The 14,766-nt window shown below is 47.8% G+C and overlaps 1 protein-coding gene across 2 annotated transcripts in view; it reads right to left on the bottom strand.

Moving 5' to 3' along the window:
* The window catches only part of PCDH19 (protocadherin 19), a 61,308-nt gene that overhangs the window by 16,668 nt on the left and 29,874 nt on the right, over positions 1–14,766 (bottom strand). The window contains exon 4 of one of the 2 annotated variants that reach the window (XM_064159192.1): positions 11,881–12,053. In XM_064159192.1, coding sequence (XP_064015262.1) covers positions 11,881–12,053 — 173 coding nt within the window. The remainder of the gene's footprint in view (positions 1–11,880; positions 12,054–14,766) is intronic. The other variant, XM_064159193.1, reaches the window with a different exon arrangement.

The following is a 14,766-nucleotide window of genomic DNA, read 5'->3' as shown; positions in this document are numbered from 1 at the left end:
ATGGCAGCAGCACAGGTAACTCAGGTGGTAAACATAGAGTGAAAACCAAGAAACAAAGTACAGGGTATACACAGTGCCCACCCAGGACCCCACCTGGGTGTGCCAGACACATCCTCCCCCAAAGACACATTTATACCCTCCACTAAGGCACCTAACTGCTCCCAAAAACGCTTCTGGCTCTCTGCCTTTTCCAGGTTTATTACTACATGTGAATTTGGCTCCAGGTTTCTAGTCAGAGTTCTATTCCTGAACTAGAGACACTCATTTGTCGCTTCTCATTGAGCTGTATCAAGTCCAGAAGCAGCTGGTTGAACTGAGAAAGTTCTTCTTGCAGGACAAATCTGGAGGCTCCTCGCCTGTCTCAGGAGTAGTTCACTTTGCCTGTGAAATAAGCCAACTGGAGAAGGTGTCCCAGCAGATGAGGCAGCACCGTCTGCTGTACTTGCACCAGTCACTCTCCTGCCTCATCCCTTTAGCAAAGACTTCCAAAAGAAGAAATCAAGTTCCTGACCTGTTTTGGTTTGCACGTGCTGGGGGCAACCATCTTCCTTGGGCTCCTCATAAAATTCTCAAACGATGCTCTTTGCTCTCATTTCCACATAAACCAATGCAAAAGCCACCACCAAATCTGCTTCTCCAGCACACAGTCTGCTCCCTAGAAAAGGCCACAAGCTCTCCATCTTTAAGCCACTTCAGCCACAGATGCTCAGCATCCCACACGACATGACACACCCCTGCCTTGCTGTCAGCCCTGCTTCACCCTAGGGAACCCCCAGCCACTGTCCCCACACCTCCAGCCATGTGCCAGGGAGGCTGTGTGTGGCATTCAGCTCTCAAGTGCTTCCGTAAGACACAAGGTAGCATCTGTGGTGAAATCTCACCAAATGATCCAAGATAGTTTTCTCCAGCTGGGACTGATTGAATACAGCCTGGGCACCGGATGATGTGGGAAATCAGTCGGAGCTGAGCACAAATTGCATGCATAGAGGTAATTACTGCAGCACAAGGTTGGTAGCACCACTACCCACATGACAGTGTATCTCAGCAATTTTCATTTCCTATCGCTTCAATTCAGAGAGGTTTTTTTTCCTTGAGTTTTTCTTTTCTTTTTAGGTTTTATTTTTGTGGTTCAGTTTTTTTTCCTTTTCCTACAGGGACTGATGCTAAGTCAGGATTTCTTCGGGATGAAGCTCTGCTTTCACCACAGTCATTCCTCATACCCAGATGTTTTCCTGTCTGCTACACCCAGGTCTTGAGCCCAGCCCAGTCTCAACCTGACTTGACTGTCCGTTCTCAATGTGACTGCCACTGCCCAAAGGTGAAGTGACACAGTGGTGACTGTTGGTCACCCATCACTGTGTGCTGTCACCCGCAGCCAGCTGGGGCTATTGCTAATGAAACACAATGTGTGAGTAGCTAATGAACCTCATTACAAAGCAAGTTGCTCTCCACACTTGAAACAGGGTGAAAATATGATATGAAAAATGGAACTGAAAAGGGTTTCTGCTGAAAAATAAAAACACCAGGAGACCTAATGCTGAGAGTGGGGAAGCTGATCATTACTATTACAGATACTCAGCAAAAAACAGGGTCACATTATGCTTACTGTGATTATACACATTGTAGCTAGCATATATCTGTAATATACTTGCTAGAAGTAACTTATTTTCCAAACAGAACAGAGGTTAAATGCAGGATGGAAAGGGAAATCACTGAGCAAAGGCAACACCAACCCAGCCAGAGCCTGGCATAGCACAGGCTCCTGTTCCCAGCCCAGTCCGCTTCACCACGTACCTGCGTGCAAGGAAAGGCTGCCAAACTTCTCCATCATTCTGTGACCCATTTAAAAAGATCTACTTTCTTACATTCATATATGCTGTATGAGGAATAAAACATAGCACTCCTGAGTTTTGAGTGGCAGCACTTCCCTTAAGACTGATAAAAGCTGTACATTCTCTTTGCTATTTGGTGCTAATTATTACAGAGTTTTGACTTATATGTTATTACGCAGATCATTTAGTAAAACAACCTACATACAAACCCACTGGTATGTCTCTCTTCAGCAGTCACCTGCTGGAGCTAGAGCAGATTCAGAGACAGGTGGTCCCTCTCCCTTGCACCCAGAGGAGATGCAGTCCCATGCCCTGCAGCTCTCTGCAAGCCTAATTAAGAGCGGTCCAAATGCCAGACCTTTACTGCCCTTAAAATTTAATTGCGCTAATTTTGGAGGGAGGTAAAAAAAAAACAGGCACCCACCTCATCCCAGCCCCCCACCCCAGAGAAGCATGTCCAGCACTACAGCCCTGTCACCCCTGAGCTGCCGGGTGCACATTTCCTTAGAGCGGGATGGAGTTAACCTGGTGGCAATGGCCTGTGCCTAAAAAGCTGCTCCGAAGCTGGCTGTGCCACGCAGCCTGTGCCTGCAGAGCCGAGGGTCAGCGTGCTGTTTGTGGTGATTATTCTTTTAATAAAGGGCCCTGTATTTTCCAGCGGCTGCAAAAAAATTGATGCAGGTTGCCATGGCAAGCACACACTTTCCCATTTAGCAGAATAATAGACAGCTTTGTATAATTCACTGATTTCGGATGATTTCTCGCCCCGAGAGCAAGTCGCACAAGTTACATAAGTCACCTGTTGTTTAGCCAAATCTGGCCATTTTAATTAGAATAAATTTTTATGATTCCTCTTTGCAACACTTAGAGCTGCTCTGCCACCAGAATGCCAAGATGCCTGTAAATTACACAGGCTCCAATCACATCTTTTTTTGCTGTTTTAATTACAGTAACATTGCAGCATTAATCATGTAAGCCTCTGTTAAACAAGTAACAGCCATCCTCCATCATCATTAAAAAGAAAGGCCAAGCAAACAGGAGCTTTGGAGTTTACCATATTTCCAGTGAAAATTGTATTTTAACTTGAAGAGTTTCACAAACAGTAGTTTTATTTGGCTCTAATTAGTGTTGTGAAGGAAACACCAAAAGGTTAATAAGAGATGGTTAGTTTGTAATGCAAGTTTCCCGGTGCCAGCCCCAGCAGTTCAGTCTGTTTTCAGAGTCATTAACGATGTAGATTGATTACAGGAGAAGATGGGGAAGTGCTGCCTTGCTGTGTTAGCAGAAGGTTTGGTTTTATTCATATACCTTCCCTACTGTTAGATATGATGGTCATTACCTTGACCATTTTGCTAGTCTTAACTGCTGTGAGACACAAAGTGTTAATGGTTTCCTTAGAGGATACTGGCAAAAGCGGGAGGAAGAAAATCCATGTAAGCCTTTTTCTTTTTTGGCTTGTTTAAAAGTGAAAAGGAAGCTGCAAGCTTGACTGAACTGTTTATTTATCTTAGAAATATTTGAAAATCCCAGTGTCGTGTAGTGGTTTTGGAAATGGATGCTTTGAGAGAGCCAGGGTTAGCATCACCCCGTCCTTCAGCTGAACCCTGACAAAGATCTTCTCTGCAAACCTTCTGCTTGGGCTGGAGTTGAGGAACAGTTAACAAAACCTAGCACAAAATAGAAGCTGAAACTCTCTAATCAGAAATATCACTTCTCCCTGTCTCCTATAAATTGCTCTCCAGTCACCCAGCAAAAATATGGGTAAGCAATAACTAAATTTGACAAAATCTCATTAAAAAGTACAGTAAAGCACTAGAAACCCTCCAACTTTCTGGTTTGATCATTCATCTGTTACAAACCTGCACAATGGGATATGGATCCAAGTTTTTGCTTTCCTCTCAAAGTTGCCAAAATGTTCACATCTGGTGAGTGTTTTCTGTGCCTCGCTGGAAAGGACTTGAGGATCTAACGGTTATAACTCCTGTGACCCTAGACTGAGTAACTTCAGTGACGGAGACACTGCAAGAATTATCTTTGATGGAAGGAACCCGAACACTGAAGCAAAGAGTGCCAGGAATGTGAGATATCTGATAATGCTTCTCATGCAAGCAAAGGAGGCTGCACATCTGTTTGTTATTTAGTTCTGCTGTTACAGAAAGGGATTGGCATTCATCTCCTGCTAGGGATATGACTTCAGTGTCACCCTTGCCCTGCCGTTAGTTTCCAGCAAGGACTTCCCTAAGCCATGCTCAATACTTCAGAGGTACAAAGTTAAGGAAGAAGCAACACCAGGGATCTGCTTAAGCCAGACAGTGGTGATGTGTAGCTTAAACCTCCTTGAGTGACCGCTGCCCTGCTCTGCTGTGACACAGCGTGGCGGTGATGGAAGCCGAGGCTGACCTACTCCCTGACTGCCTGTCCAGACCACCCAGTGACAACGGAGCAAAGTACAGCAGATCTGGTGACAGTAAGGGTCATCCCGAAGAGAGACTTGTTAGTCTGAGTGCTTGGTGGCTTTTTTTTCAGTTACATTTGCTGGTCTAATAAAAGATCACAGAATCAGAGAATGCTTTGGGTGGGAAGGGACCTTTAAAGGTCATCCAGTCCAATCCCGTTGGCAGTGAGCAGGGACATCTCTAACTAGATTAGGTTGCTCAGAGCCCTGTCCAACCTGACCTTGAATATTCCCAGAGATGAGGCATCTACCACCTTCCTGGGCAACTTGCTGCAGTGTTTCAGAGCTCTCATTGTAAAATATCATTAAAATAGTGTAAGAAAAAGATATTTCTGGCCCTGTGAGCCCAGCTGGGCAACACTAGCATAAGCGTGTGCTTAGGGAGGGCCAGGAGAGCCTGTACAAAAGTATCAGGAACCACCACACAGCCATAGGATCAGTCAGGGTTGGAAGAGACTACAACGACCATCTAGTTCCAACCCCCCTGCCATGGGCAGGGAGACCCTACCCAAGATCAGGCCATCCATGAGCTGACTTAGATCCTCAATACACAACCATTTAAAAGTGTAGGAATCATACAACAATCAGCTCTTCTTCCCAAAGCCCAGCTTACCCACTCATCATAAAAATCCTTCTCTAGGCTTTCAGAGGACTGTGAGAAGCTGCCTGCTCTCTCCAGGCTGGTCACTGCAGGAGCACCACTGAGCTCACGGAGACTGCTTTACTGAGAGATCCATGCAACAATACAGAAATCAGAAGAGCTGTAATAATTGACATTGCCCTGTAAAGAAAGCTTACAGCCTTTATCCATCTTAAGGGATATGCTGTCACTCACATCTGCATGTTAGACTTTATGTCTTGTGCTGCATATGTGAATAACAGAAAGTAGGTATTCTGATTAATTTGTAGAAACTTCCAGAGAAATGAAGCCATATTTCCAGCCTCCAAAGCCCTAGAACATGTCACTTAGGTCTTCATGAACATACAGCTCTATAGCAAGGCTTTTCTGCAGAGTAAAAGGGGGTTGCAGGTGGAACGACTGCTGGAAATCAGCTTAAAAAATCAACACTGTCTAATACCTGTGTATGCCTCCTGTTAATACCATTAGTCATGTTCTCAATTCACAACTGAAATGCACCCAGATACTATGGAGATGAGCATAAGACCCAAATGGAATATTCTAGATAAAACCTGATCCCCTAAATGATGATGTATCTGAATAATTTGGGATGCAACCAGCAAGTTTCAGTGCCCAGCTCTGCTTTACATTCAAGCCTATTTCTATACCGTGCAATAGTATAAAGAAGACTTAATGGAAGCATTCGAATATCACTCATTTCTATTCAAAGAACCCTTCATCTCGCTGCAGTTTATGAGACTCAGACACAATTAAAGCACCTATATGAGCAAAGTTACCCAAATGTGGAAATATATGCAGGATCAGGTCTTTCCAGATGACATTTCATGCCAGCCTTTACTGCTGATCTGGCACCAGAAAAAAATGGAAGCGATGCTTTTAGAAGCAATTCTCTGTAGAGACACATCACTGACATTGCTTAAACCCCTCCCTCACTTTGATTTTAAAGCTTTTTCACTACTTTATGGCTGTGGTGACTATTTCTAATACAGGCTTTTTTATGATGTGTGTGTGTGTGATAATAATTTTCATATTTTCTTTTAGATTCTATTTTTATCCTGAACAGCAAATTCCTGCTTCACTGGGCCAACGATCTTCCTTCTACTACTGATGGTAAAAATGCTGGCTGGCACTGGGGATTAAGACAAGTTTGAAATCTGTTGCTTCTAACACTAAAAACACATATTTGAAATAGTTCCTTTCTGAGTTCTATGCTGGCAGGAGCTCCCATGACTTGCAGAGCACAAAGTATGGCTCTGGCTCATGGCTCAAGGCAAGGTGAAAAAAAAAAGTAGTAGAAAAGAAAGCAGATCTAGGTGCCTAAATGCAGATCTAGGTGTCCAAATGCATCCACCGAAGCAAAAGAAGACAACCTGCACAAACTAAGAGGGCAAAGGGATGCAGGGGAAAAAAAAAAACACTCCAGTGTGAGCAAAACCAAGGGAGGAATAACTACCTGAATCACAAAACAGACTACCTAGCCTCAAAGATGCTAATTCAGGTCCTGAGGGATCTAATCAACCTCTTTGTTGAAGTAAAGATAAAACTTTTTGACAGCAAATGCTTTCTGATAAAATGGAATTTTCAATTACCCTGTGAAACATCTGGTCCGTGCTGCCATTTCCCAGCAAAAGCACTGCCATGCTCTGCACTGTTGGAAAACATTTCATGCTGAGATTTCCCCACCTTCCTGGGAGGAACAGGCGTCAGGAGCTTCAAACCTGACGGAAAAGCTCCCGCGGCTGCCGGCATCACCCACCACTGTCCTCGGGGAGACTCGCAGTGGTGGGTCTCCTGCCCAGCAGCACTGCACACTTCACCTCCCAGCTGGAAATCAGGGTTTCCACCAGTGATGGATTTTAAGTCAAGGCTGCAACCAGAACATGGAGGAAATTCACTCTGTATCACAGTGAAATAGGGCAAGATATGAAGGGGAACCCCAAAATATATCCCTGTCCATTAACACTTTTCTTCAGCCAACCCAAAATGCTGTGGAGATCCAACAGCCACTTGAGAACGTTCCTTTCTCACACAAATCTGTTTGGAAGTTGAGCAGAGAATGCTGTTAGGAAGGGAACACAGATAAACTTCTAGCAGAGCTTAACACCTCCACAAATAAACAAACAATAAACGAACGGCAGCAAGGCAACTGTGAAAGGTGGAGAGCTGCCGGTGCCTGCCTTCCCCAGCATCCCATTTGGTATCAATTAGCAAGGGAAGGAAAACAATCCTGGGTGATAATGAACTCCAAATTGGGTACATATTAGAACCATCTTTTCAGCTGATGAATTTACAATCAATAATTAAGATCCTGAGGTAAAGTGGGACTGGGCAGGAGTCCTAATCCCAAAATAGGCAACGTGGCTGAGCTCCAGGCAGTGTTTCTGATGACCTGCTGCTGCCCACTAAAGCTTAGCACCCCCCACGCTATGGTTTGCCATTTTTCTGGAAATCTAGGTCATTTCCAGAGAAAGAGAAAGGGCTTCTGCCAGCAGGACTGACAGCTGGTATCACTCCCACCCAAAAGTGGCAGTGAATAGGCAGAGGGCTCAGAAGCCACCTGAGCATCTGCATTAGGTCCCTGGGGCTGCCATGGCCATGTGCTGGGCTCACATACTGGTGTAAGTGTTCTAAAGGGGCTTGGACTGATCCATGTCTACCTCTTTCTGCAAGAAATCCAGCACCCTCATAGGTGAAGAAGGCTGTCCAGACAGGTCCATACTAACTCCCCAGCACCACCACATCACCACAGAAGGATTGTCCTCTACCCTCAGGCTGCAAAGATTTCTGTCAACTAGCATCTTGCCTCAGCAGATCCAGGATTACTCACCAAGCACACAAGATCATAGAACCAACCAGGTTGGAAGAACTCTCCAAGATCATCCAATCCAGCCTAGCACCCAGCCCTGGCCAATCAACCAGACCATGGCACTAAGTGCCTCATCCAGGCTTTTATGAACACCTCCAGGGATGGCAACTCCACCACCTCCCTGGGCAGCCCATTCCAATGCCAATCACTCTCTCTGGCAACAACTTCCTCCTAACATCCAGCCTAGACCTCCCCCAGCACAACTTGAGACTGTGTCCCCTTGTTCTGTTGCTGCTTGCCTGGCAGAAGAGACCAACCCCACCTGGCTACAGCCTCCCTTCAGGTAGTTGTAGACAGCAATGAGGTCTGCCCTGAGCCTCCTCTTCTGCACACCCCAAGCTCCCTCAGCCTCTCCTCACAGGGCTGTGCTCCAGGCCTCTTCCCACCCTTGCTGCCCATCTCTGGACACCTTCCAGCACCTCAACATCTCTCTTGAATTGAGGAGCCCAGAACTGGACACAGCACTCAAGCTGTGGACCAGTGCTGAGTACAGAGGAAGAATAACTTCCCTTGTTCTACTGGCCACACTGCTCCTGATCCAGGCCAGGATGCCATTGGCTCTCCTGGCCACTTGGGCACACTGCTGGCTCATTTCAGCTACTATCTACCAGCACCCCCAGGTCCCTTTCTTCCTGGCTGCTCTCAGCCACTCTGTCCCCAGCCTGTAGCACTGCTTGGGGTTATTGTGGCCAAAGTGCAGAACCCTGCAGCTGGCCTTGTTCAGTCTCATCCCATTGGCCTCTGCCCACCCATCCAGCCTGTCAAGGTCTCTGCAGGGCTCTGCTACCCTCCAACAGATCCACATCTGCTCCTAGCTTGGTGTCACTGCAGACTTACTGATGTTGGACTCAATCCCCTGGTCCAGATCATCAATAAAGATACTGAACAGGACTGGGCCCAGCACTGATCCCTGGGGAACACCACCAGTGACAGCTTCCAACCAGATGTGGCACCATTCACCACCACTCTCTGGGCCTGGCCCTACAGCCAGTTCTTGGCCCATATCAGAGTGAATCTGTCCAAGCCACGAGCTGCCAGCTTTGCCCGGAGCTTGTTGTGGCAGACGATGTCAAAGGCCTCGCTGAAGTCCAGGTAGACTAAATCCACAGCCTGCCCCACATTGACCAAGTCGGTAACCTGGTCATAAAAGGAGATCATGTTCGTCAGGCAGGACCTGCCCTTCCTAAACCTGTGCTGGCTGGGCCTGATCCCTTGCCCATCCTGTAGGTGCTTTGCAATGGCACTCAAGATGACCTGTTCCGTGACCTTGCCTGGCACTGAGGTCAGGATGACAGGTCTGGAATTTCCTGGTTCCTCCTTCCAGCCCTTCTAGTGGATGGGAATCACATTGGCAGCCTCCAGTCTTCGGGGACCTCTCCAGTGAGCCAGGACAGTTGATAAATGATTGAGAGCAGCTTGGCCAGCTCATCTGCCAGCTCTCTCAGCACCCTAGGATGGATCCCAAACCATGTGAATGAAGTCTTATAGTTGGCTACTCATGAAGGATTTGTGGTGTTACAAGCCTTAGTCCAAGCCCAGCAAAGCCTGGGCATGGGGGCACCTTGTTTGGCTGCTAGGCAGGAGTTCACTAACGCTCATGAACCAATTACTATGAGTCTTGCCAATCCATCTCTCTGGGATTATAAAAGATGCTGTTCAGGCAGAGATGATGGGAGAAGGCAAAGCATGGGGACATGAGCTGTAAGGCATCCCTTGGGCCATAGACTATCTGCTCAGGGCAGTGGTCAGCCCACAGGTTCTGCACAGCCTTGTCACTGAACCTGTGTCTCCTCCCTGCCCTGCCACTCTGACCCAAAATTGTGTAGAAGTACGATTCCAAAATCACCACTTTAATCATGCAGGAACTGCTGTTATCACCATCATCTCAGCATTTAAATTTTCCTGATTATTTTCTGCAGTCTCTGCTCAACAAATCAGCTCAGGAAATATTCTCTATAACCTTTTTTTTCTAGCTTCTGTGACAGTAACTGCTAACATCCCTGCCTGCACTGCTCCAGGTCTAACAGGACTGGCAATGTAGCACTGGCAGGAATAAGCCAGAGCCAAGAGCACCAAGACTCTGGCCATCAGAAGACTGGAAGCCAAACACCCAGGTCGCCTTTGGGGAAATACACATGATGTTTTGGGGGTATTTTTACATGCACCGAGGAGTTCATGTGCATAGAACCAACTAGGTTGGAAGAGACCTCCAAGATCATCCAGTCCAACCTAGCACCCAGCCCTAGCCAGTCAACCAGCCCATGGCACCAAGTGCCTCATCCAGTCTTTTCTTGAAGACCTCCAGGGACAGTGACTCCACCACCTCCTTGGGCAACCCATTCCAATGCCAATCACTCTCTCTGTGAAGAACTTCCTCCTAACATCCAGCCTATACTTCCCCTGGCACAGCTTGAGGCTGTGTCCTCTTGTTCTATTGCTGGTGAATTGGACCATATTTATTTCCATCTGACTCCTTCGACAAGCTCTGCCTCCAACTCATTGTCTTTAACTTATTTGCATTGTTATCTGGTGCACAACAGAGCCAGCACGCAGCCTTATCAGAAATGTAATCTCTGTAAAAGCCTATCTGCAGTCCATTGAGACTGGGGTTTGGGTTGGGTTGCTTTTTTTTTTGTGTGTGTTTTGGGTTTGGGTTTTTTTCTGCTGAAGAAATGTGACAAAAAATTAACAGATGTTGCCTCGACCATTCAATGGCACAGGAATCAATTACGAAGCTTGGCTTTTCTGCTCCTACCGCCATCCCTTACTGCAAACGCATCTCAGGAAAGCCTCTCCTGATCAAAATGAAAAAGCATTTCTTTGTAATAGAGGAATAATAAATGATAGCTATCAGCCTGCGTTCCCTGACACGGCGCCGGTCCACCGAGAATTAAACTGCCACTGTACAGTTATATAAATGTTTAATTTTTTTCATCTTTGGCCACAGTAGGGTTGTCTGGAAATACATTATCGCTACGGATGCCATCCCTCTCCAATTAGCGTGGCTGGCAGTGTGGAATGGGTAGGTGACCTCTGCGTTCCCCTCCTCCCAGAGTCTTACAGGGTTAACTATGGCCATTTAACAGACTCTATCGAGAATTAATACAGCGATCAGCTTCTCTCCAGAAAAAGAGAAGCCACACACAACAAACCCACAAAGCGTTCGGCGGCACAGATGGCAGGAACTCTCTCTCTCCCGTTTGACTCTTTTATGACAGCAAAACAAAGGCTTTTAATGATGTTTACCATGAATTGAATTAAACAGCTGAAGACCAGTTCATAATCACAGCATTTTGTTTTCATATCCTTAAGTCTTTTAGCAGTGGGGCTTCCAGTTGAGCCTCAGCTACCGCTTATCTCAAGATATAGCCAAGCGCCCTGAGGCTCCCCTGCGCCCGAGCACCAAGCTGCATTCAGGCTTCTTAATTGAAAAAGACAGGATGTTTGCGCAGGATGTTTGCATCCGTCAGACATTAAAAGCAACATTCATGCCCAAGTACAAATGACGGCTTGGGCTCAGCTGAATTTCTCTGACTTCTTTCCTCCAGCAAATACCAGTCTGGTTTCAGAGCAGGACTTCATCCCTGCGTGTGAGGATGTGAAAGAGCTAAAAGCCCACCGCCTATGTTGGGGGGGGAACCCAAACCTCGCCCACTGGCCTGAGCTCATCCCTGGCGGGATGCCTGACTAATTGCCCACACGCTCCGCTGACCTCCTGCAGAAGCTGCCGGGCCGGCGCCTGCGCACAGGCTCTGGGTCGGGCAGCGAGCGGGGCGCGGGAAGGGCTCGGACTCTGCGCTCCGGAGAGCGGCGCCGGCACGCAGCAGCCCAGAGCGCGGCGCCGGTAATTCCAGCCCTAATCCCAACTCTGCTGCTCACTCACTGTCAGGCAGCTGCTCAGGGCTTTGGGCTTTCTGCCTGTGAAATAGAGGATAATCCCAGCTGCTTGCTTACCTGACAGGCATGGCGTGAAGATTAATTTCTACCTCCCTGGTACTCTGAGGATGTTCAGCGTTATCCTCAGCAAGCACTAAGCATCCTTACCCACCACAGTAGCAGATCGGGCATGTGGGAGTCAGTGGCTTACCTTGCTCAGGGCCCTGGGACCCCATGGAGGGGACGCTGGTGTTCAGGACGTCGTTGACAGCTGTGTCACAGTAGAGGCCCCGCTGCACGTCATGCTCGCTGTCCGTTTGGTCACTCTCCTCGTGGCCACTGTCCTTCAGACTGTTGCCCTCCAAATCCTTGAACGTGGAGCTGCTGGGGGAGACACATCCGTGACTGACCTGGTGGGAGAAGGTGGTCTCCACCACCCCCCAGCACTGCAGTGAGACCTGCAGTGGTGGCACAGCTGCCACCATTCAGCCTCACACCCCACAGGGATGAGGAGGTCCACTGCCATCCCCATCAGGCAGTGGCTGGGGTGAGACTGCTCCTTCAGCTTGGAGAAATGGGGCAGGGGACATGGGGTTAGCACCCCCAACTCGGCACCTCTGTGCTCCAAAAGGCAGCACTCAGCCTGCACCTCCTCACAGACTGCTCTGCCTGTGGCATGGCGAGAGGCTGTGGGTCAGGCTGCTGCTGGTATCACGGAAGCCAAGCGTGAAGCAGGATTGGAAAATAGGGTTTTTTAAATGTATATTAAAGGAGATGGTTTTATAGGTAGGCTCCTTCAGGTTATCTCATCTCATACTGAAATTACACAGGATCCAGACCCTAATTGTTTAGGGTACAGGCCAAATGCTAATCACTGAAACATCTGACAAGAATATTCTTCCTTTCTTTTCATGATGGCGATGCCATTCCTGTGTTTAAAAATAACCTGGTGATTTTGGGTCCAGGTTCACACATATTTAAGCAGATCTGCTACCAGTTGAACTCCTTGACAACTCCTGAAAGTGTAGCCACTGCTAGGGGGATCTGAGGGCTGAGCTGCTCCCAGACTTCCCCAGGGGCCAAGCATCACCACACAGCACCCTGTTACTACTCTGGAGGGAGTGAAAAGTTTCTTTCTGACTGCACTGGGGATCCTTCTGCTGCTCCCCACTGCCCTGCAAGGGGTTGATGTGCTGGGACACCAGCTGCAGTGAGCCATAGAGACGTCATGAGATGTGTCTGCCACAGGTATCACAGCCACGAGGGTGTGCCGCAGGTATTCCCAGCCTGGCATGGGAAATCTGCACCCACTGCGGGGCATCCATCTGCACCCACGCCCCCAAAACTTTCTCACTGACTGATGTGGTGTGAAACGTTGGTGGAAGACGAGCGAGACCTGGGCTTCAAAGCACCAAAGAGCTGGAGATTTTCATTACTTTGAAAAGCCCTTTCGCGTCTCCACGGAAACCAAGCAGACCACCTACCATCAGATGCTTTGCAAAAGCACACGAGGGGGGGAGCTCTGAAATACATATAAATTGGTAAACCTTCAAACATTACCTTTTAAATAAAGATGTCCCTGTTGAAGCCACTGACTTTGATTCCAGGCGACATCAAAGAATTTTAAGTTAAGAAAGCGCTACAAATCTACAATTCATTTTGTGCGCGCGTAGAGGCAGGCAGACAACACAGCAAAAGTACAAACAGATTAATTAAAGTGCTGGATTTGAGGAGATTCACTCACCAGAGATAGAAGAGCTACAACTTCTTCACAAAGGCAAAAAAGGATGAAAATGATGCCAGAGTATGTTACAGAAAATATTTTTTGTCCTTAGATGTCTGCACAGCACCCCTTGTACTTAAGATAGAAGACAAAGGTAGAAAGCCAAGGGAAACGCTGTCCTACATGGAGCTGCTGCTCATAACGTGCAGGCAACCTGTGTTACAACACATTTATCTTCCCCACAGTGAACCAGACCGTAATGCAGCAGCCACACGACATGTTTCTGGGGCTGACACTTCTCTAAAGGATGGGCAGGTCTCGGGGAATCGGCAGCAGCAGCAGCATTTCCCAAACAATACAGCTTGGGAGTAAGCCCCGCTGCGGCAGGCAGGAGTGCTGCTTGCCTTTATCTTAGGTGTGAACCAGCAAAGATTAATAGATTTGGGTTTTTTTCTTCAGCCCGCCTGCAGACTCTCTGGCGAGGAGCAGCACGGTACAGGCAAACCATCTCTCTTGCAGTGGCATTAGCATCGTTAAACATCATGAGCCACGTAGGCAAATACACCTGCCCTTCGCCAGCTGAACCCGAGCTGCTTAAACAATGTGCTTGCAGCTCCCTTACTCCTTACGTTTTTAAGATGTAAACAAATGGGATCTCAGCCAGGCAGATAATTGGATTTTTTTACTGCTCAGATCAGATCTCAACAGTTCAGGGCCGGCTGTTGCTCTCCATTACACCCCTGCTACCACGATGGCTTCTGCAGAGACCCTGAGCACAAACCCACTGGGCACGGGCATGAGCAGACAGCTCTGGCTTGCTGGCCACAGGCCTTGGCCCATCCCTGGGGAGAGGAGGGAAGGTGAGCAAAGTGTTCCTGGCCACCTCCTGCAACTGCATCCTGCACGGGGGAGATGGCCCTGCAGGCCTCCACAGCAGTCTCCTGATGAGTATTGATTGAGCTGTGTCTGTGCCTTTCCCTGCCTCAGGAACAGCCAGGAATGCCAAGGCAAGCCTGGCCACCTGCCCTGCAGGGGGATGCTCACCTCTGGATTAACAACATCCAGTGGGGTTCAGCTAGGTGACCCTTGTGTTAACCTCCCTGAGACTTTACTGCACCGGTGCTAAGCTCTGAGGATGTCAGTGTTGTATCCAAAGGGTTACATTTCCCCAAGGGTAACTGCAATTGAACTGATGATTTCCTTTTTACCCACGGAAGAAAAAACCTAACAAAGTGCTGTTTTGCCTTGGTATTCAAACTAAACCAGTGAGCATGTATCCAACCCAATTACCTGCCACCAAACAAGATTAATTTTCTCTTTTTTCCCCTCAGCTCACATGGCAGGGAGATTTCACCAACCAAGTCTATCATGTTA

Source organism: Pogoniulus pusillus, chromosome 19, assembly GCF_015220805.1.
Source record: "Pogoniulus pusillus isolate bPogPus1 chromosome 19, bPogPus1.pri, whole genome shotgun sequence".
NCBI lineage: Eukaryota > Metazoa > Chordata > Aves > Piciformes > Lybiidae > Pogoniulus > Pogoniulus pusillus.
Note: the sequence above shows the minus strand (reverse complement) of the source record. Positions and strands in the feature narration are given on the sequence as shown.